Source organism: Impatiens glandulifera, chromosome 4 (assembly GCF_907164915.1).
Source record: "Impatiens glandulifera chromosome 4, dImpGla2.1, whole genome shotgun sequence".
Lineage (NCBI taxonomy): Eukaryota > Viridiplantae > Streptophyta > Magnoliopsida > Ericales > Balsaminaceae > Impatiens > Impatiens glandulifera.
In genome coordinates, this window is record NC_061865.1 from 61,777,143 (window position 1) to 61,800,468 (window position 23,326).

Below are 23,326 nucleotides of genomic sequence, written 5' to 3' on the forward strand. Positions count from 1 at the left end.
CCTACTATTTTATTAAATTTTTAATATTAAATAAATTAAAATGACTAATTTGTTATTCAAATAATTCATAACAACTCATCAAATAAGTAATTACAAATATTTCATTCTTATTTTTAAAAGAAAATTATTAAATAACATAGGTAATAATATTAATCATTTTCACCAATTAGTATAATAAATATATAATTAGATCAGTATAAAAAATATTTCACCAAACAAGATTTCTTTTAAACAATTTAATTAACCCATTATATATCAATTACAGGTAATGCTTTTTTCTCCAAGAAAATAAAAATTATTTTATTAAAATGAGTGTAACAATGATTTTTTAAACAAATATTTATTTTATTTAAGATGTCATTTAAACCAGCAAAAATATCAAAATGAATTAAAAAAAATACAGTTTTTCTTAGTTTCAAGAATCATCAATATTTTATATTATTCAATTTTGTAGAAAGGAACAGTATTAATATTATGATACTTAATTTTTAGTTTGATTTAAATTATACTAAAAACGCAAATTTAGTTAAATAGAAGAGCATGGTTAAGTATTTTTTACATACGGAACAATTTTGAAGGCCTAAAATCACTTATATACACAATTTGATATTTATACGTTATAAATTGTTAATTTCTAGTTAAGTTTTTCCCGTCAAAAACTATAATTAATATTAATATATATATATATATGATTTGAAACCATTTTTAATATTTTCTATTTGAGGTATTATTTGATAAGACGATTTATTACTAAATTTAATATATTAAGTTATTTGATATAAATTTATGTATGTTATAATAAAAAAATAAATTTAATAAAAATATGAAAAGTTAAAAAGTTAAAAATGTCCAGTTTATTTTAAAAGAAAAAAGATATTAAAATATTCATATATTCTTCTAAATTTAATTAAATTTTTTTTTGTATATATAAAACTATAAGGACATGTTTGGATGAGTAAAATTATAATTGTAATTAAAATTATAATCAATTTCAATAAGAAATTAAGAATTGACATTAAATTAAAATATAATTCATAATATAATTATAATTAAATCACTATTCTTAAAGAAAATATAATAAAAATAATTTTAATATATATTTTATTAAAATATTGGTAAACACCCAATTATAAGTGTTAAAAAAAGAGAGTAAATGTTCAAAATGTAGTAATATAGATAAAAAAAAAAGCAAAATATTGATATTTGAATTTCTTAAATTAAAAAAATATATTGGTTGAATATGCTAATTTCTTTTTAATATATATATATATATATATATATATATATATATATATATTTAAAATGTTAACTTACTAAATTAAAAATATATATATATATATTTATTCGATATTCTAAATAAATAAAAAATTATGATTTAAAATTTTTATTTGTGTTTTAAATAATAAAATAATAAATTATTTTGTTTGAAAAAATATATTTGAAATTATAATTTCGAGCTAAAAGAGTAGAATTGAAAACAAAAAATACATTTTAATTCTAATTTTAATTTTTAATATTAAATGGCATACTAAAATTTAAAAATTGGAATTGGACTTCAATTCCAATTTCAACTATGTTTTCAATATATAAATTATTTTAAAAAAATAGAAGAAATAATGCACATACTTAATTTAATTTAAAAACTTGTACATATATTTTTAGTTCACTTGTTAAGTGTTCAAGTTAAAAGTGTGGAAATAAGCATTTTTCAGATGGACTTGCTATAAAAAAAATTGATTAAAAAAAACAATATTAGTGTTGGGTGTAACCCATTATTATTGTGACAATAACATGCGCACACATGTTTGTTTGTGCAATAGTGCATTATGCTTATGAAGTAATTGCGTTTAAAGAACAGTCATGCTTAAATTAAAGGAGTCGTTGGTGAATTCAAATTGTGCTATAATAAATTTTAATTTATTATTTCTTTTCAATGTATTTTCAACTTTTGAATAATTTTTTAGAGCTTTCATGATAACTAATTTCATGTTTTCCATGAATTTTATTTTTTATATTGTAATTCTTAGTTTTATTGTGCTTAAACGATTATATAGACCATTTTAACCGCCGTAATCTCTCTTTATATAACTTGGTTAAATAAAATGGTTATTTTTGTGTGTTTTTTAATGCATTTACAATAATAATATTTAATTTATTCATACATTATGATAATTTAATTCTAAAGTAAAAACAGAAAAAAGCCCATATAAAGTTCTATTCAGACATTTGACATTATCAAGAACTAAAGTCCTCTTTTATATGGGCCAGAGTATTTTTGCTAAATTTGTTTGTAGTAGTTAAATTTGAGAGGGAGAAACGAAATATGATATCTTATTTAAAAAAATGAGAGAAACACAATTCTTTAAATCAATCATACCATATATTATTTATAGAAGTTGATAGTCTTCTCTTAAAGAATCCACCACTGCATAGTCTTAATTCTTTGAGTTGGGTGACAATATGAATATACGATGGTATTAAATAAAATGGAGACACATAACTTAATGATACAACTCATGATTTTCATTATTAATTGTTATAAATAAATAAAAAATGAAATGAATAGATTGTCTAAAGAAGGAATCTGAGACCTTACATAAGCTTTTATTAGAAAATAAAAAATTATTGTAAGTAGCAGTAGTAAGATCATGTAAAGTGAAATTTAACGAAAGTAAAATTTACTCATTGGGAAAACAAGATTGACTAGTAAGCAAGCAAGCAACAAAAATAAAAATAAAAATTATTATGAGAATGTCTGAAATCATGGTAACATTTTGATCCAAAGTGATTGGACTTTGTTGTTGGGCAAAAACATATGACATGGCACCAACCATCAAACACATCATCCAAAATGGTCCCACTCTTGCCACGTATCTTGGTATACGTGTCACGTTATCTCTGGTAATGGTTAATTACTTATACGAGACCACGTATCTTTGTATCATTTATTAGGATTATTATTTGAAAAAGTATAGATTTGAATGTTTTAAGATTAATTAATTAATTAAATTGAGTTGTTTATTAAATTAAGTAAATAAAAAAAAAGAAAAAAAGAAATGGTTTGCAATAAAGTAAATAAATACATATAGTGTATAGTATGTAATAGAATGGGGGGAATGGGAAGGAGACCCGCATGCAAAGCCCTCGTCATGATGTCTTCTACTGCGGGTGGTGACGGCACGCTGAGATTATAGATACCACTCTTTTTCTTCCATTTTTGCCCCCCACCCCCTCTTCTTCTTTTTAATCATCATGTATAATAAAATAAATCAAGCATTATAATAATTAATTAATACGGTATAGTTTTAAGTGATTTAAACAGCACTTTTCTTCCTCAGGCTTTCATATATAATAATAATAATAATAATTATTATTGAGAAAGACAAAGAAGGGTATTTTCGTCTGATCGAGAGCATTGTAGGCTCCAAAGTTCGTGCAGAGCAGAGAGCACAGTGGAGGAGATGGAAAGAAAGACCGAAAGTGAAAGGCGAAGGCGAAGACACAGCAACGAACAACAACAACAGATGAAAAAGCACTAGAGAGAAAAAATAAAAATAAAGTCTCTTTACCTCCTTGCCTTCTCTCTCTCTCTCTCTCTCCCTCTATACCTTTCTTCGAATCTAGGGTTCTTCTGTAGCATTTTACTTTCTCTCTTTCTTTCAATAAGCTGCTGCATCCAGTTTCTCTTTCTCTATACGCGTGTATGGTTGGCTATTTATGTACTTATGCTCGGCTACTGGGAGCTTTGTTCTGTTCGTTAAATCTCTTTAGCTGAACACCATGAATTACTAGTTGCAGACGAATCTTTGGGGGATATGAAGAAGAAGATCTGTTTCTGCTTTATTCACCCTCTTTGCTTTATTATTATCATACCTGCACCAAGACTTGTGAATCTTCAACTCGTCTAGTCATTCATTCCAAGCTTCATAAGGGATCCAGACAGACAGACAGACAGACAGACACCAGAAGAAATCTTGTTATTTTCGATCTGGGTAATCTTTTTCCAAGGAACCCATCTTCTTCTTAGCTTAGATCGCTACTTCAACCGACCGCTTAGGAGGAGAGGAAGGGAGAGGAGGGGAATAACGTTTCAGTGACTTGGGTGGGGAATCAAGCTGCCTGTTGTCGTTTTCTTCAAATCTTCTTGCGTTCCGTGACCATTGAATATTTTATTTACATCAAATTCTGCAGCAGCCTAATTCAGAGAGACATTCTCCTCTAATATTTGTTTACAGCTCATTTGTCTGCTTTTGATGGTGACAGTTGGTTGTGCTAAGTTAAGTGCTTGAAGAGAAGAAAGAGAGAGAGAGAGAGAGAGAGAGAGTGAGAGAGAAAAAGAAAAAAGAAGAAGCTACCCCCTTCTTCTCTTCTCTCTGTGCTTCTTCTTTCGGGAAAATCAATTCGATTATGGCAATTTCCTGTAAGGATGCTAAAAACGCCATGGATAACGGTAAATACGTTCGCTACACGCCTGAGCAGGTTGAAGCCCTTGAGAGGTTCTACCATGAGTGCCCCAAGCCCAGCTCCATTCGCCGACAGCAGCTCATTCGCGAGTGTCCCATTCTATCCAATATCGAGCCCAAGCAAATCAAAGTTTGGTTCCAGAATCGAAGGTCTTCTGTCTCTTTTGATTGAGAAACAATTATTGACAACGCGTTTATTAATCCAATTATTGTTATTTCTTTTTGTTTCTTTCAGATGTAGAGAGAAACAGAGGAAAGAGGCTTCCAGGCTTCAAGTCGTTAACAGGAAGCTGACAGCAATGAATAAACTTCTAATGGAAGAGAATGATAGGTTGCAGAAGCAAGTTTCCCAGCTTGTGTACGAAAATGGCTACTTTCGCCAAAATACCCAAAATGTGAGATACACTTATCTTGTTATTGTTTGTTAATAATCTACAGCATTTTCATTAATCTGTATGTGCAGCCAACACTTGCTTCCAAGGATGTCAGTTCTGATTCAGTGGTGACAAGTGGCCAACACCACTTGCCGCCGCCTCAGCATCCGCCAAGGGATGCCAGTCCTGCAGGGTAAGAGGGTTCTTAATTTGATCCTATGTCTTTTCTAGTGTTTCTATTTTGCCACTTTCTTTTCTATGTGCTTTTCTTTTTGTTTCCAGACTTTTGTCCATTGCAGAAGAGACTTTAACGGAGTTTCTATCCAAGGCCACTGGAACTGCTGTTGAGTGGGTTCAAATGCCTGGAATGAAGGTGAGGCGCAGAAAACCCATAAACTCAAAAAATGATATATTTGTTTTGTTTCATGTTTAATATATTCTCATTTTGATATGCATAGCCTGGTCCGGATTCCATTGGAATCGTTGCTATTTCTCACGGTTGCACTGGTGTGGCAGCGAGAGCCTGCGGCCTGGTGGGCCTAGAGCCTACAAGGGTTTGCTCTCTGTTTAGTACCTTTTAGTTTTCCTTGTATAATGGGGTATTGATTTACAAGATAATTATCAATGTTATTTCTAGGTTGCGGAAATCCTCAAAGATCGTCCATCATGGAATCGTGATTGTCGAGCGGTGGATATTCTAAACGTGCTTCCCACTGCCAATGGTGGAACCGTTGAGTTGCTTTACATGCAGGTATGCTTCAACTGTTTGTCCTCATTTGCTTACTAGTGAAATAGAAAAAAAATGGTGTCTTGAGTTCCTCTATCTGTCACAGCTCTATGCGCCAACAACCTTGGCTCCTGCTCGTGACTTCTGGTTGCTGCGTTATACATCCGTTATGGAAGATGGAAGTCTTGTGGTACGTCTTGTTGTGTAATTTAAGAGCTTGTTTGATGATGTAGGGTTATTTGGAAAAAAAATATTGTTCTGTGAAAATATGGATTATTTGAGTTAAATGACTAAAATATACGTTGTATTTAATATTTTAAAATGTTATTAAAAGTAAAATATGAGTATTTTAATATTTAGTTGATTTGATTTACGATGGGATAAGGGGTTATTTGGTTAAATCAAAATATTCATAAAACAAGCTTTAAGTTGGCTAGCTGTTTTCTTAACATATTATTGTGTCTTGATTGTTTTGTTCACATCTATTGTATTCTCAGGTCTGTGAAAGATCTCTAAACAATACCCACAATGGTCCCAACATGCCACCTGTTCAGAGTTTTGTAAGAGCGGAAATGCTATCTAGTGGCTACCTTATTAGGCCTTGTGATGGAGGGGGGTCAATGATCCACATTGTTGATCATATGAACCTGGAGGTAAAGTTACCTTGTATATTGTGCGTTCTCTTCTCAAGTTCTAGTGTAATGTTATTTGACCTACTTTGTGTATTAATAAACATCTTAAATGGCGTTAGGCATGGAGTGTGCCTGAAGTTTTACGTCCACTGTATGAGTCATCAGCAATGCTCTCTCAAAAGACAACAATGGCTGTAAATTTCTTATTCTGCTTTGTTTATTTGAATCTTCTTACTTAAAGAGGAATTTGTGGTTAAAGCTACACAATCAATGTAGGCTTTGAGGCAGTTGAGGCAGATAGCTGAGGAGCTTTCTCAATCAAATGTCGCTAACTGGAGCAGAAGACCTGCGGCTCTGCGAGCACTTAGCCAGAGGTTAAGCAGGTAGTCTTCATTTTCTATTGTGTGTGTGTGTGTGACTGTATGACTGTCCATCAAAGCCTAATAAGTCTTTTACTTTTAGGGGTTTCAATGAGGCTCTTAATGGGTTCACTGATCAAGGTTGGTCTGTGATGGGAAATGATGGCACAGATGATGTCACCATTCTTGTGAATTCTACTCCCGATAAATTGATGAGCTTAAACTTGACGTTTGCAAATGGATTTCCACCTGTCAGCAATACTGTCCTGTGTGCAAGAGCTTCAATGCTGTTGCAGGTCAGTTTATCGATATGTTTACTCCACTTCTTTTTCCCAATGGGAGTTGGTTAACTCGAACTCATTACTAAAAGAACTAGTTGTGCTCACTTTTAACATGACACGATTAGTTACTATCTACGAAGTATGATAGTCTTTAATTGTTTTAGATTGAACAGGATATCTACCTTTGTTTGCTGCCTGACTAATCTATTGTGTTATGTCTATTTCAGAATGTGCCCCCTGCAATACTACTCAGGTTCTTGAGGGAGCACAGATCAGAATGGGCAGACAACAATTTTGATGCTTATGCATTTGCGGCAGTTAAACTTGGTCCTTCTAGCATGCCTGGGGCACGAGTAGGAAGTTATGGGAGTCAAGTTATACTTCCATTGGCTCATACTATTGAGCATGAAGAGGCAAGACATGTTATCATAACTGAAATTCAATGGATATCTGTATTTTTTTTTCTTTTAACATTGGCAACATTCCAATTGACATCTATGCTTGTGATTTTCAGCTGTTGGAGGTTATCAAATTGGATGGCATCGGCCATTGTACTGAAGACACCATAATGCCTAGAGATCTATTTCTCTTGCAAGTAAGCTTTCCCTGTCAGTTTCATGTTTTGTATTAAGCTTCATATGATATAATCTGGGCCCTATACTTGCTGAGAATTTTCTGGCACAATTTTATCCAATCAACTCTCATATCAAGTACTTAAAATTCAGTATTCAGCATTCAACACTTAGTTTTCAGTTTTATTAAACACACCCATAGTCTTTGGTTCACTAAAACCTCAATCTTTGCCCTTGTGTAGCTTTGCAGTGGAATGGATGAGAATGCTGTTGGCACTAGCTCTGAACTCCTCTTTGCTCCTATTGATGCTTCTTTTGCTGATGATGCACCTCTTCTTCCATCTGGCTTTCGCATTATTCCTCTGGATCCTGCCAAGGTCAAATATTCATTTGTGTTAATTTCTTTGTTTCCGTAGTATTCTCTTCCACCATCAGGCTATCCCTTGTTTTTTTCTTGTTTAATGAAGTAATATGATGCAGGAAGCCTCAAGTCCAAATCGGACTCTTGATCTCACTTCTTCTCTGGAGATTGGGTCTGGAAATAAAACCTCCAACAGCTACTCAACTGGCAGCGGATGTACAAGATCAGTGATGACTATAGCATTTCAATTTGCATTTGAAAGTCACATGCAAGAACACGTTGCTTCTGTGGCTCGTCAATATGTTCGTAGCATTATTTCATCGGTTCAAAGGGTTGCATTAGCACTTTCACCATCCCATAGCTCTCATGGTGGTTTAAGATCTCCATTGGGTAGCCCTGAAGCAAATACTCTTGCACAGTGGATCTGCCAGAGTTATAGGTACACCACATACTTTGCCCACGTCAAAATGCTGATAATATCCTGGAAACATATTCTATTTGACAAGTTCAAAATTTCAACTTTTCATTAAAAAGAACGAAAGATGAGTTTACACATTACAAAGGGGTAGGGGATGGGGAAAACAAAGCAAGAAACAGAAAAATAAATTAAATGTCAATAAGATAGAAATGATACATAAATTTTGTGTAATGCTTAAATGGGTTTTCTTATATTATTCACTATTCAGATATTTATTTGAAGATGTTTGGCCTAATTTTTCAATTGACCTCTCATAAAGGAGACTTCTGTATGTTAAAATAGTCTCATTAAAGTTGTGTAATCGTTTTGCTTTTCCTCATTTTATAATTTGAGTCCATTTATTATCTTGGAATTTTGGCAACTGAATTCAGTGGTTTTGTCTAGTCCTATCTTCTTAATATGGGCTTTTGAACAGTCATAGGGATACCTAGTTGGACCACTTCATTGTAAATAATGTAGTGAAACTGGAGAAGGTTGATTGTTAATGGAATAACAGTGGATAATACTGTCTGTTGAGTTGGATTGACATTTTTCGAAGATCATACCAATTTGCATGCGATCTGCTAGCGAGTGACAATTTGTTCTTTCTCATGTCAGGTGCTATTTGGGTGTGGAATTGCTCAATTTTGGCGGTGAAGGAGCAGGAGAATCTTCTCTGAAAATGCTCTGGAATCACTGTGATGCTATTCTATGTTGCTCAGCAAAGGTTAGATAGTGTGCTTAAAAAACGAAAAATATTCAAAACGGATGAGATAATTCTCGAGTTCAAAAAAGGCTGTCATAAGATAACTAGTTCATGTGTGAACTATGTCGTTGTTAAACATATGTTTGCTTTTCCTAGGGTTTCATAATGTTAGAAGTCCATCCAAGTTTCTTCTTGGGGGGATCTGACTTTAATTTGTTGTTGAAACTTGTTTGCAGGAATTGCCTGTATTTACTTTTGCTAATCAAGCTGGTCTTGACATGCTTGAGACAACATTGGTTGCACTTCAGGACATAACTCTGGAGAAAATCTTTGATGATCAAGGAAGAAAAAGTTTATGTTCTGAGTTCCCTCAAATTATGCAACAGGTTCATTATCAATCATTAAGAGAGAGGAGGTTGCAGGCAGATATGATGTTTTAATTTGGTTTGGTTTGTTTGTTTGTTTGTTTTGAATGATGACAACACAGGGTTATGGTTGTCTTCAAGGTGGAATATGTCTGTCGAGCATGGGCAGGCCAATTTCGTACGAAAGAGCGGTAGCCTGGAAAGTACTTAATGAAGACGATAATCCTCATTGCCTCTGTTTCATGTTCGTGAACTGGTCATTTGTGTGATTCTTTCTTTCTGGGTAAACTTTTTATATATTAAGAGTTGTGAGTCAGTCCGTCCTAAAGCTACAAACAATACTTGCTTCCGTTTTTTATTTATTTCCTAGATACTTGCTTGCTGGGTTGCTTTCTTTTCAGAATTTGGGTTAACTCTTTTTTTTTTTTTTAAGAAGATTAAGACATGTAATGCTATGCTTTTGCTGACTTATTGCTTACAACAAGACTGTTCTCTCTTATTTATGCTTTTGTTTTCTTGATGGTCTTCATTTATTGGCTTTGGCTTGTGTCTATAAATTAATGTCATTCCATACTGGAAATCTAAGACACTAGACTGATTGAGAATGTGTTGTTTCAAACGATTCTTCAGATAATTTCAAATGCTTGACAAAAGTTGTGATCGTCTTCTAGGCTCGTTCGGAGTTGAAAGTTTATATTGAAAAGTATTGTGGAGTGCACCCTACATATTCTTTTGTAGCTATCTTTTGTGGTTAGATTATGATATCTGTTGTGATGCATGCATGTATAGGAGCAAAAGCTGCAGATGAAAAAGAAGTGATTGAAATGAGCATCTACAACTACAATTATCAACATGTTATTACAATAATCTTGTCATTAATTTACCATTTAAGCAAAGATCTCCAGACTTTTATTAATTTTTTCTTTCACTTTATTATTTATTGTATAAGATTGGATAATTTACCGGATTTATTATAGTGTAGGACCACCTAACATTTAATTTAAGTTTTGAGATACTATGATTGATATTAGTCCAATTAAAATAATACACATTGGACTGAAAAGTCATCATTTATTTTGACAAACTGATAGAAAAACTATTTGATATAAATAATTAAATCTTATAGATATAAGAAAATTTGATATGAAAATAAGACAAATTGTTAATAAAGAATTTTATTTTTTTATTCAGTGATCCGATAAGTTAACATAATCTTTGATTAACAAATTAAAATATATTATTTTGACCAGCATAATGTAAAATTAAAGAATACGTTTCTGACTAGAAGAGTATAGGTAATGGTCAAAAAGTTTAAATAGAAATAAAATAAGTTCAGTAGATGTTGACTAGAGATTATAGTTAAAAACATCTCCATGAAAATAGTGTATAGAGTTTATATAGTGTCTTCTTTTGTAATAACCTATTTAATTTTAATTGAGTTTCAGATTAATAATAAACTTATCTATACTAATCATATATATTGACCCTTTTGTATTTCATATTGATTAATTTTACATCAATAGATACTGCCAACAAAAGTAATAATAATAAAGAATGATAGACATTTCAGCAACAATAAACCATAAGTTTTCAACAATTGTGATATATATTATTACTTTTGGTTTATCTTGCTTGCACTTTTTGGGATTATAAACTTTTGCAATTTTGAAAACACTCTCAACTTTATTAAAAAAAAAAGAAAACATTCTCATTTAAGATTTACTTGCACTTTGAGATATTGGTTCAAACCACCTATAATAGAATGGTTTGTATTCACTATTTTTAGTTAATCTATTTTTAATCTTTACTTTCATCGTAAAATTTGACAAAAATAATAATACTAAAAGTAGAGGAATGATACATATCTCTACTAGGAGACAGCGACTGGGAGCGATGGTCTACGTGGCCGGACATGTGGAATTAATAAATAAATAAATAAAAGAAAAATGATAGAGAGCGCGACTTGATCCAGCGAATGATCCAGCGATGCCTACGTGGGTTGACATGTAGAATATTCTTTCTTCTATTATTAATTATTTTCTCTCTCTTCTTATTAAATAATTTATATCATATAATTTCAGCTGGCCTAGTGATCGTATACATACGTGGCTGATCGTATACTGGCGGATAAAGTGAAATTAAAAAAAAAATTAATCGTAAAAAAATATTAATAAGTCAATAGAAAAAAATAATAAAAAAAAGAAAAAGAAGCCATAAAGAATAAATAAAAAATATTTGATAAATGAAGAAATTGAAAATTCATAAAAATAAAATAAAAATAAAAGAGATAAATTTATAATTAAACATGATATTAATTAAGATTTAGGGTTTAAAATTTAGAATTTAAGATTTAGAGTAAGGTTTAGGGTTTAGGATTTCGAGTTTAAGGTTTAGAGTTTATTTAAACCTATTATTAAAATATTTAATGTGAGAGTTTGTTGTAAATTATTGAGTTATTTTAACCAGAGATAATAAAAATATCAAAGAAATGAATAAAATAATAATCGTGAGAATAGGGATAAATGATAAATTAATTTATAGAGATAAAGAGAGAAATTATTTAATAAGAGGAGAGAGAATATTCTACTACGATGAAGGTACAAACACTAGAATCATAATATTCATAAATGTATCTTCTCATAATATAAGGTTTGCAAAAGTAGATGTTCACCCATACAGACATAAATTATTCAACTATCAAGTCTTCCATCAATAACTCCAGCATGAATGCTTATCAAATGAATCGTATAAGTTTATATAAATTGGGAAATAGGTCAACTTCAATGATAAATCATCTTTAGATAAATAATTATCTGATTATATTATTTTTAACATTTTTTCAAACAGTATAATATATATTATTTTTTTCAAAATTTAAAACTTCTTTAATAATGGTTTAAGTATTTTATTAAATCACCATTTTAAATAAATATATATATATATATATACTACAATAATATTATCATATTTTAATTGTTATTGATAAAAACAATAATATTGAAGATGCATCATTTAAAATTATGAGGAGTGAAAAAGAATTTGAGAGAATAAATGAGAGAATAATAAAATATAAGGAGAGAAGATAGATTATTTTTTCAGCGAATCACAATTCCCAAATTCAGTTATTTCGATGTGTTAGATACTACCCATACAGTCAGCGTCTCACTCATAAAATGACACATATACACAGAAATAAAACATCACCCTCTCATTTGTTGATTTTATTCTCTTTGTACAGGTGACGCTGCCTTAGTGAATACAAGCAATGCCTGAATGAGTAGCATCGAACTAACCCCCAAATTCACTCTCCCAGTCATTTCTCTAAATCTATACCCAAATAATCTGCATGCACTATGAAATAATCTCTACAAGCTTCCAGTATTTAATAGAAACAGAACCCATGCTAAAACATGAACAGATTATCTCCATATGGGTGTTAGAGATCATTTTACATCTCTTTTACATTGTGTCTGTATTTTTGAAATCATTTAGATGATGTTGTTGGCTATCTCTAAGAGTGGTGCCCTCTTCAAAATGGGCACAAACAAAGCTACATCATGCATGTGGTGGTTGATATAAATAACTAATGATGCTCATTTCCCATTGTCAATGCTGCTCGCCTGTTGAAAAATGAAAGAAGAAACTAGATTCAGAAATAAAGTAATTCAAAGATACATCATCTCAATGATTCAGCAGCCTGCAACAAGTTTATTATATTGAACATTTTAGGGAAATACAAGCATTACTCTGATCTGGGCTACAGACAACAGCAGCAAGAGATCGATGCAGAAACTGATCTTAGTTATAAACTTACCAATAGCTGCGGAAGGATCGATGCAGAAGCCTGGCATGAGAATCCCATCTGTACCATGACCTCCTCCAAACGAGACATATTTGTCAAGTATAGATACCCAATCTGCATAGTAATAACATATTACATCATTCTCAAAATCAGTCATAAATAAAATGTCAATGTCTTGAAGCAGAACAAAATAAAACAAAACTCTTTTTAGTTAACCAAGACTTGCTATATGGATGCATTTGATCATTTATATAGTGTATACAGGAACCTTAATTTTATAGCTTCTCAATTAATGAAAGAATACGAATCTCATTTTCATTCATGTTACAAGATAAGGAAAACCAAAGAACAAAAGGTATCTTCTTACCAGTGTTTCTAAAGAAGATGCTCTGTTGTAAACTGCAGAACCAGCACGTTTTTTGGTTCGTGTCTTGCCTGAAATAATATTTTTACCCCATCGCAAGACATCCCTGTATTGGAAATGACCAGTTTCCATCAGTTCGATGCTTTGGAGCTTGATCTATGATGCAATATTCAGAAGCTGAATTCATTTCACAACATATACTCCTTTCGTCACTTTCTAGTAATATATTTCTTTTCTTGTTTGATTGTATGCAACATGTTATGGAAAGATATCTCATATTACGTCTTGCAATGAAGGGGATATGTAGATGTTTTATGCGCTGAACTATATTAAAAAATGGCACAAAAATCCAAATTGGAAAATGCCTTGCTTAAAATACACTAGAATATGTTGCAGTGATTGTTTCTTTTAGTTTGCAATGGCCTTAATAAGATGTTCTAGCTATTGAGGAAGAAGCTCGAGATGAAAAAAAATGGTTGTTTTCCTGGCCGGATGTAGAGGTATTGAAAATAGTCATTTTGCAACATTCAATTATTAATACAAAATTTAATAGTGTGTAGATCCTTTATTATTTTTGGTAAAGGAAAATATATGTGCATTGATATTTTTGAAAGCTTGTACTAATGTTTTTAGGAAAAAAGTAAGTTTTCCTGAGTGAGTGGCATTAAAATAATGAATGTAACTCCCATTAATTGGGACCCTTAATTTTGTGAAAGTATTGGTATAGAAAATGAGAGGAAGGGTGTATTTATATACCTTTCTTCATTGGATAAAAATTCTTCCTTGAGAAGTTTTTTCAGAATGGCATCCTGCATCATGGAACCTTCAAATAGTCAGAATTTCTCTACACAAACTACTAGGCGGCAATAAGAAGAAGATTTGAGATCGATCAGTACAAGCAAGTATCAATAAGTAAATGAAAACCAGATAGGTGCAGATCTTGCTAACTTGTCACAGTTCTCCAGCATCATCAATATAAAAGGAGAAGACACAAATCATTTGGAAAATACACAGAATGGAGCACAACTTCATGCTGTAATTTCTACCTCTATCCGAACACAAACATGGCAAGCAGAGGTCAGATGTTGAATCATTAGTAATCAATCATTGTATTACCAATATCCAATATCCAAGCACAAGAGTGTTTTGTTTTACATAAAAAAAGACTACAAGAAGCAGTGTTGATCAATAGTTATTATTACCTGTGCCTCCGCACAGACAACGGCCTTCACATGATCATTGTATTCTTCAATCTTCAAAGGTGGAAAGAAGAAATGTCTGCGAGCATATAGCTGCAGGATGTAGAAGAAGAAATAACTGAAACAAGTGACCTTCAGAATCAATCAATCAATCAATCAATTAATTAAAGCCTATCTTCTTCAGTCATGTCTAATGCAGAAAAGAAGAAGAAGCGATTCTCATGAAAGAAACCTCGTAGATGCAGTCACCGATGTATGCCAATGAGGCCGCATTGTACGTGGACCTAGGTTTATCCACTTTGGGAGGGCTCGGCAACCATACCTCATAGCCTAGATAGTTCTCCTCCGATTCCACTGCTGTTAGTAGAAGTGAGTAAGGAATAATAATAGACAAGAACACGCATATATAGACAGACACAAAGTCTGCATAAAAGTAAAAAGGGGGGGGGGGGGGGGGGGGATGTAAGTAAGCTTTATTATCTACCCTTGGAAGTAGTCCGATTGAGGTGTGCAAGAAGAAGGGTTGTTGGATCCAAAGGAGAAACGTTGATGATGGTCGTCGACCTTGAAGGGGTAGAAGATGCTGAAGCGATGGCTGTGGAGGAGTCTTTATCTTTCTTTGGGTACGTGCGATGGGGGGTGTAACTGAGACGGGGTTGGGTGTCCCACGACGATGCCCTGACTCTAACGGTGGTTGGAAATGAAGCCAGAATTGGCGAAGCAGCAGCCGCCATTTCTATTTCTCTCTCTTGCAGGTCACAACAGGAGATCGACGGTGGAGGATGTGAATCTCTCTCCTCTTAACCCCCCGCGCGCTGCAAACAAGGATCTTGGTTTGGTTTGATTTCTTTCCCTTCAAAAACCATATCCAATTGATGATTATTAACTTTTTTTTTTTTTTTTTTTTTTTATTGCTTAATTCTTTTTTATTATATATATATATATATATATATATAGACGAAATAACTCTAATAATTATAATTTTTTTTTGTTGTTGGTAGAAAATAATTCAAAACTGATAAAATTTATAAAAATAACACCTTTTGGACAGAAACATCTCTTTCACATTATCTGACAAGCACCTTAATTTTTTTTCTCATTAATATTATCTCTAAAGAGGCACATAACTTATTATTTGAAACCCCGCATTACGTAGCATCTGGAGCAAGACGATCTTACGAGCAGTTTTACATAGATTCTTCAAATGAAATTGCAGAAATTTGAATTCTTTATTTTCGAAAACAAGTTTTGGAGACGACGACACAATTTATTGCAATGTATTGTACTCACGTTATCATATTTTTGATGATGATCCTGTCTCTCATTATTACTCATCAAAGATCACAGCTAGAGATACACAACAACAACAAGGATCATCTCTTCCAAATTCCTCGCCAAACATAGATTTGACTATGGAAACTGAAATAACAATCTTTCAATAATATTATTCCTAAAAATAATTGTGAAGCTGAATCTCATTTAACACTAATGTTTATATACATTTAATTTACTAACAAGAAAAGTAAAGCAACCCCATGGCCCAACAACTGCTGCTGCGCATTTTTTTTTAATCCAAGAGTAGGCCCATAAATAAATAAATATGCGTAAGGGGTCCGCGATACCTTTGACACGTGTATGGTTTCTATTCAAGCGGAGAAATGAAGCGGGATCTCATCGGACGGCGCACATCTTCGCGTTGAATAAAAGCAGTAAGTAACACGTACTATTTATACTTAAAGAGGCAATCAGCGCATCTATTTCTGCCTCATTCTTCTACTCGTTCAAATTTTGAATCCTTCTCCTCATCCTTCAATCAATCACAAAAATTACCCATGGTAGTTTCTCTCACTCTCTCTGAATTTGTACTATTTCTTCATGTCCATCTTTAACATTTAGTTTTTCATCGCAGGCACTTCCTAATCAACAAACTGTCGACTATCCGAGCTTCAAGCTTGTCATCGTCGGCGATGGCGGCACAGGTATCTGATTGCTCTCTATTTTCTTCATCTTTCATTTCTTCCCAACTAATAATATTGTTATAGAACCTATCTTGGATTCTCCAGTATTTTCATTTGCCTCTTATTATTAGATTTTATCTTTATATGATATGATTGTTTGTTCTGAATACAACAGGTAAAACAACTTTTGTTAAACGCCATCTCACTGGAGAATTCGAGAAGAAATACGAACGTAAGCAAGCAGCGCTATCTCTTCTTGTTTTTGTTTTTCCTTATTCTTCTTTTTATCTTAATTATGCAAACACATATTAACATCTTCTCGCTTGGTTTGCAGCGACTATTGGTGTGGAAGTTCATCCATTGGATTTCACCACGAATTGTGGCAAGATAAGGTTCTACTGCTGGGACACTGCCGGCCAAGAGAAATTCGGAGGTCTAAGAGATGGTTACTAGTACGTTACCCACTGTTTTTACTTCTTCCTTGTCAATTCTTTTTTATTTTCTACTCAATCCAACTTATCTGTCATAAGATGTTATATTTCTGTTAAAGACATGCAATCTTTAGATAACGATTACTCAACTAGATAGATAGATAGATATCAATACTATTACAAAGCCACTTCACTTATAGTAACTTATAGGGTGGGTGGGTGGGTCGGTCGTCAAAGTCTTAATTGTGAAATATTTAATAAATAAACAAGTCAATACTACCCTACCCAGTTCATATTCTTTTCAATATTGCAGTATTCATGGACAATGTGCAATCATAATGTTTGATGTTACTGCACGACTGACTTACAAAAATGTTCCTACATGGCATCGGGATCTTTGCAGGTTTGTTTTTATAACAATTATATGTATGAAGCACATAAGTTTTATCTTTATTTAATAAGAAATATTGTTATATCTTATAATCATTAGGGTTTGTGAGAATATCCCGATTGTTCTTTGTGGAAACAAAGTTGATGTCAAGAATAGACAGGTCAAGGCAAAGCAGGTTACCTTCCACAGAAAGAAAAATCTTCAATACTATGAGATTTCTGCAAAGAGTAACTACAACTTTGAGAAGCCTTACTTATATCTTGCTAGGAAGCTTTCAGGGTATGAATGGGTTACTCTTTTCTTTTCTTCTCAAATTCATGCCAAAAAGAGTAAAATAACCCCAAGTATGTTCGTTTGTTGTTTGATATCATAACTTCTCTGTGACATGCCACAGTGATCCGAATCTTCACTTTGTTGGGGAAATTGCTCTGGCGCCTCCAGAAGTTGCTATTGACATGGCTGCACAACAACAGTGAGTTTTTTTCCCTCACACGTGAACTGATGTGTAATATTATTTGGTATATAGCTTCTTGAATGTAACTTTATGCCCGAAATAACTTTCTGCAGGCATGAAGCTGAGTTGATTAATGCTTCCGCACAGCCTTTACCAGATGATGATGATGATCTGTTTGATTAGAAGAAATCTTCTGAACGGGCTTTTCCTCTTTTGGCCTGCCTCTTCTTACTTAATGAATGGGATCCTTCTTCTGTGAGCACGCCTTACCTTCTTCATAAGAGTGGGCTCAATTTATCTTTGACTACAGCAATTTGGTTTGATTCTTGTTCGTTTGTATAAACTGCTATGCTGCTATTTCCATAAAAAGTCATCATCAGTTAAATGTCTTTTAACATGACCAAGAATCTTCATAAAAAAAATTGTACTACTACTACTGCACTAATTGAAACCTCCATATAATACCCATATCATCTTCTAACAAACGATCTACAACTATTTATCAAAGCTTAAACAGCCCTCTAATCTAAACAGTTCATGGTTTGAAAGTAGAACGTAAACCGAATATTGAAATTACCAAAAGCACCCAATCCACCCATTTGGGGCTCATTCATAAACCGAATCGGAGTAAAGCCAACCACATGCCCGGATCCTCCAATTGGTTTAACTGAGAATAGTCGAACGGTTCAGGTGTCCGGTTTTTCCAACAGGTAGTCGTCAGTCTTAACCGACAGATCCCTAATAGTATTATTGTCATTTGTCACTTTTCTAGACTTTTTTATTTATCATGGGTTAAAATATAAAATTATTCTTTAACAGAAATATCGTCGTAGTACATGCTCTGGTAAAAACCAAGATTTATATAAAATAATGAAATCAAGATAGGTTTGTTTAATAAATTTGAAAATAAGATAAATCTAGATCTTTAAATAAATAAATACCCATGCTATACATGACAGTTCCGGTTTCATGAAAAAACATATATATATAGGACGGTAGATTATAGAGTTATAAATGAAAGAAAAAAAACTTAAAATTACGATCACAAAACGTTTTGTGGTCGACCAAACAAAGCACATTACATCCATGATGAACATGTATATAGGTAATCTAGAACATGTTCTTATCTTCAAGATAGAAAAAAGAAAGAAAAAAAAAAAGAAAGGAAAGACTTCACTTGTTTTTAGCAGCTAGCAACAAGTTGGTACTGTTACAATTTATTTATTCATAATAACCCCTCCTCCTCCATCACCAAAAGTATCAGTAGACCACCTTCTTAGTGTTGGTCCCGGCGGCGGCGCCGGCATTGGTTTCATCATCTTCCGCCATCCCAAAAGTATGTTTCACAGCGTCCGCCGCCCCCTGCGCCATACTCCTCACTTGCTCACCGGTCTTCTGCAGAACACCGGCGGTCTTATCCTTCCCAGCTTGTGCAGCTTCTTGAGCCGACTCCGACATCTCAGAGGCCTTCTCCTTGGTCGCCTGAGCTGCCCCTTGGGCTTTCTCCTTGGTCGCCTGAGCTGCATCGGACGCCTTGTCCTTGGTCGCCTGAGCTGCATCGGACGCCTTGTCCTTGGTAGCCTGAGCTGCTCCCTGAGTCTTGTCACCGGTCTGAGACGTCTTATCCTTAGTCGCCTGAGTCTTGTCGGAGACAAAGCCCTTGGCCTGTTGGGCCTTGTCCTTCATCGTATCGGCCATCTGTCCTGTTTTCTCCTCAACTTTGCCTTTGGTTTCGCCGGCCTTGTAGCTTTGCTGGTTTGATGCCATTGTTATCTGAAAATGGAACTATAGCAGTAGTAGTAGATTATAATACAAGTTTTTTTTTTTTTTTAGAATATTAGAATTGTGAGTGAGTGAAGGAAAGATGGCAAGAAGGGTTCATCTTATAGCGAATACAAGCACTCCGGTGAGCGAACACGTGTCCATCAGCTCGACGCGTGGTGTACCACGTGGCTTTCATCCACATACAGCTTTCAATAACTCAGCTCAAGCGGTGACAAAAGTTTGTATTCTTGTTTCTTAAGCAACATCGATTTATTTATAATATTTTATATAATATCAATTTTTGTAATTATTAATAAAAAAAAATTATAGTAGTATAATTGTAATATTATTGCATACATTATTTAAAAAATATAATATTATTTTTAAAAAGTACATTTTATTTAATTATAATGTATTATAAAAAAAAGAAGGTAAATATAAGCTGAAAAATATATTTTAAGAATTTAAGTTTATATTATTTAAATAACTCAAATTAATTAAACATGATTCCACACTTTTTTATTTTTTTTATTAACTAAAATATTTAAACACCTTCTATTTAAAATTTTATTTTATTATTATTATTATTATTATTATTATATATTAACACATTTAAAAAAATATCATATTTTTCATTCCTATTTTTAGGAATGTTCTAGATTTCCTAGCTCATTTACATATTTTATTAGAAGTAAAAAGATAGAAAAAAAATAGACAAAGGTTGAGACAAGGTTGAGACGCTATACTTTTGAATTTATTTTATTACAAATTTACTGAATCATAATAGACTGAAAACTTATCTTAGTTTTTCTTTCAATCGGAGCGGGTGAAATACGGAAAGTACAGAAGGAAAAAAAACACTGGTGACCATTTTTACTGTTTTTGGACGAAAATGTCCCAGTTGGGACACGCAACCTGAACACAATTTTTAGTTTTTTTATTTTTCAAAAAAAATTTAATTATGAAATTTTTTTGGACGAAAATGCTCCAGTTGCGTCACGCAATCGCGAGACGAAAAAAAAAATTCTTGTTGCGTTACGCAAATGTACAATTGTCATTAAAAAAAAAGGGATCACCAACACTATTTAAATTATCCGACGTACAATTGGTTATTCACCCTATCAGTGGGGTCATTTTCAGATTTTCCCTAAACCTCTCGAACAAATTTGTTGGGATAAAAAAATATAAGGAAGATAAGTTTAAAATAAAATAAAAAATGAAGTATTATTATTTTTTTATTATTTAATCATACCATTTGGTAAGAATTATTATTTTTTTTATATATAATATAGTTATATTTACAGTAAAATGTATTAGTATTATTTGTTTGATTGAAGAATTTTATATCTACATTAATATAACAGGTATAATTTATACCTTAAATTAGGTATAAATATGTAACTGTCTACTCATTTGTTTTTTTTTTCCTTTTTCACAGAAAAAAAAAAAATATAATATCGGTTTATAGTATTAATTATTTATTAAATATTTATATAATTATAAGGGTTAAATTTTTATATATAAATAATATAATCATATAATAATAATATTTATTTAAAAAATATATTTATATAATAATTATATATTATTTTTTATTAATTTCAATATAATTAATAATAAAAATACATATAAAATAAATATATTAATTTTTATATAATTAATAATACAAACTACCTGTAAAATAAATATTAAAATAATAATTAAAAATAATTTATATAAATATAAGGGTAAAATAGTCTTTTACACTTTTACTACTTTTTTATACCACCAACCAAACAAAAAATAATAAAATTTATATTTATTTTTACTCTCAACCAAACACTATTAACTTATATAATTTATACCTTCTAATACCTTATTTACAATTTATACCCTTCACAACTTATGCCTATATAACTAATACTATATACCAAACACTATCTTACATTACTAATAAATATATAATCAAGATAATTTTTTTTCCTATCTTAAACTTAAATAACGTAATTTATAACTTTTCATATTATTCTAATCAATACCATAATTAATTAAAAACATTAATTTCAACACTCCCCTTAATGTTTTTGTTGGTCATGCCCAATATATCTCGTAAGTAGATGAATTTGTTCAAAGGAAGTGCTTTAGTAAAGATATCTGCAAGTTGATATTCGGTCTTTACGTGCTTGATCATCACTTCTTCATCATCCACTACTTCACGAATGTAGTGATGTTTGAGGTTGATGTGTTTTGTTTGACTATGTAATACCGCATTTTTCGACATAGCAATTGCCGATTTGCTATCGCAAAAGACAAAAGAGAACCGTAGCCATATCTTGTTTCTCTCCCATGTCTTCTAAAATCTTACTTAACCAAACCACTTCTTTGGATGCTTCGTTTGCCGATACGTATTTGGCTTCAGCGGAGGATTGTGCAACTCTCTCTTACTTCTTCGACGCCCATAAAAAATACCTGAACCGAGTGAATAAAAATATCCGGATGTACTTTTCATGTCATCCATGCTTCCAACCCAATCGCTATCACAGAACCCAAACAACTCAATATCTTCACTATCATTTCTTTCAAACATGAGACCATCACATTGATTACATCTCCTCCTGCGTAGCAATACAACCATAAACAAATTAGATCCCAACCCTGCTTGCACTCCTGATCTATATGCTATAACCAGTGTCTTGTCATATTTCTCTATTTCTCTATAGCTCTTCCCTCTCCATTAAGAGATAGCAACCTGTAGACATAATTCATTCATTCTTAATTATTTACACCACCACCAACATTTTTAATTAGTCACAAGTTTTATATGCTTAAGATCTCAAGTTGTTTCAGACAATTGTGAAGTTTAAGCCCTTAGTCATACCTTGAGCGTCGACAAAAGCGAGAACGATGAGTGAGAAAGGAAACTCCGGTGGTGTCGGTATGAAGTAAGAACGACGAAGATGTATAGTGTTCTGATTGATGCTTCGAGAACACGAGAGACACTCCGAGCGAAGCCAAGCGTCCGGTCCGGCGACAAAGCAAAGGTAGGCAACCGAGCAAGGGCAGGCGACCGGGCAAGGGCTACTTTTAGGTCTGGCGAGCGAATGGATTTCACGAAGGTACGGCCAGCGGCTGGATTTAGCAGAAATCCTATAGGAGTCGCCAATAGGGGAAATTTGACGAAATAACCCTGATAATAGAGATATTTTCAAAGAGAGATGATACAAGAAGCGACTCTGGGAAACGAAACAAGAAGCGACTCCACCTGGCATGCCAGGTAGGTCAAATAATAATTAATTTTGTTTTCTTTTTCCACGTAGAATAATCCCCCTCAATTCAAACTCCTCTCATTTCCTCTCAACCATTCTCTCTCTTCAATCTGGAAACGCTCAAAATTCTCTAAACAACCCTCTCTTCAATCTTCAATCCATCTCTGCTAAAACTCACTCCCATTTCTGATCAACAACCATCTCTTCAATCTTCAATTTATCTCCGCTAAAACTCACTCTCATTTCTGATCAACAATACTCTCTTCAATCTTCAATCTATCTCCGCTAAAACTCACTACCATTTCCGCTCAAACTCACTCTCAAATCTGTTTAAACCCTAACCTAAGTATCAGCTCAAACTCTAACCCTAAATATCCGCTCAAACGGAATCCGCTCAAACAATGATAGAGAAGAACAAAAA

General features: G+C 32.7%; 4 protein-coding genes across 5 annotated transcripts; 2 read left to right on the plus strand and 2 right to left on the minus strand.

The window, feature by feature from the left end:
* Nucleotides 1-3,481: 3,481 nt before the first annotated feature.
* Nucleotides 3,482-9,827, plus strand: LOC124933801 (homeobox-leucine zipper protein ATHB-15-like). Its single transcript, XM_047474243.1, has 18 exons — nt 3,482-4,613; nt 4,699-4,858; nt 4,927-5,030; nt 5,120-5,210; nt 5,296-5,391; nt 5,475-5,588; nt 5,671-5,754; nt 6,062-6,217; nt 6,316-6,390; nt 6,473-6,579; nt 6,659-6,851; nt 7,064-7,249; nt 7,351-7,431; nt 7,651-7,785; nt 7,889-8,208; nt 8,845-8,953; nt 9,169-9,318; nt 9,420-9,827. The coding sequence occupies exons 1-18, from the start codon at nt 4,408-4,410 to the stop codon at nt 9,564-9,566; spliced, it is 2,514 nt and encodes an 837-aa protein (XP_047330199.1). The 5' UTR covers nt 3,482-4,407; the 3' UTR covers nt 9,567-9,827.
* Nucleotides 9,828-12,625: 2,798 nt separating this feature from the next.
* On the minus strand, nt 12,626-15,518 carry LOC124934370 (mini-ribonuclease 3-like). 2 transcript variants are annotated; one of them, XM_047474894.1, is made up of 7 exons: nt 15,147-15,518; nt 14,895-15,016; nt 14,666-14,755; nt 14,220-14,272; nt 13,467-13,569; nt 13,112-13,213; nt 12,626-12,917 (listed from the first exon to the last, which is right to left on the minus strand). In XM_047474894.1, the coding sequence occupies exons 1-7, from the start codon at nt 15,394-15,396 to the stop codon at nt 12,891-12,893; spliced, it is 747 nt and encodes a 248-aa protein (XP_047330850.1). In that variant the 5' UTR covers nt 15,397-15,518; the 3' UTR covers nt 12,626-12,890. The 2 variants fall into 2 exon arrangements, with proteins under 2 accessions (XP_047330850.1, XP_047330849.1); XM_047474893.1 differs by having other exon boundaries at nt 14,895-15,019; nt 15,147-15,516.
* A 1,020-nt stretch (nt 15,519-16,538) lies between these two features.
* On the plus strand, nt 16,539-18,291 carry LOC124935659 (GTP-binding nuclear protein Ran1A-like; the record flags this gene model as incomplete). Its single annotated transcript, XM_047476076.1, has 7 exons — nt 16,539-16,641; nt 16,796-16,852; nt 16,955-17,072; nt 17,365-17,454; nt 17,542-17,721; nt 17,837-17,914; nt 18,010-18,291. Coding segments are annotated over 7 exons (696 nt in total), but the record flags the coding sequence as incomplete, so codon positions are not given.
* Nucleotides 18,292-18,907: 616 nt separating this feature from the next.
* LOC124933618 (late embryogenesis abundant protein 2-like) lies at nt 18,908-19,694 on the minus strand. The gene has a single exon (XM_047474051.1). The coding sequence runs from the start codon at nt 19,661-19,663 to the stop codon at nt 19,157-19,159; it is 507 nt and encodes a 168-aa protein (XP_047330007.1). The 5' UTR covers nt 19,664-19,694; the 3' UTR covers nt 18,908-19,156.
* Nucleotides 19,695-23,326: the final 3,632 nt, after the last annotated feature.

What these genes read in the sequence shown, in the direction of transcription:
- LOC124933801 (XM_047474243.1), top strand. Translation starts at nt 4,408, where the DNA reads ATGGCAATTTCCTGTAAGGATGCTAAAAACGCCATGGATAACGGTAAA. An exon ending in TTGATCATATGAACCTGGAG is followed by an intron (nt 6,218 to 6,315) that starts GTAAAGTTACCT and finishes AAATGGCGTTAG; the next exon opens with GCATGGAGTGTGCCTGAAGT. An exon ending in TGGATCTGCCAGAGTTATAG is followed by an intron (nt 8,209 to 8,844) that starts GTACACCACATA and finishes TTCTCATGTCAG; the next exon opens with GTGCTATTTGGGTGTGGAAT.
- LOC124934370 (XM_047474893.1), bottom strand. Translation starts at nt 15,396, where the DNA reads ATGGCGGCTGCTGCTTCGCCAATTCTGGCTTCATTTCCAACCACCGTT. An exon ending in TCGGTGACTGCATCTACGAG is followed by an intron (nt 14,756 to 14,894) that starts GTTTCTTTCATG and finishes TACATCCTGCAG; the next exon opens with CTATATGCTCGCAGACATTT. An exon ending in CATCTTCTTTAGAAACACTG is followed by an intron (nt 13,214 to 13,466) that starts GTAAGAAGATAC and finishes ATTACTATGCAG; the next exon opens with ATTGGGTATCTATACTTGAC.
- LOC124933618 (XM_047474051.1), bottom strand. Translation starts at nt 19,663, where the DNA reads ATGGCATCAAACCAGCAAAGCTACAAGGCCGGCGAAACCAAAGGCAAA.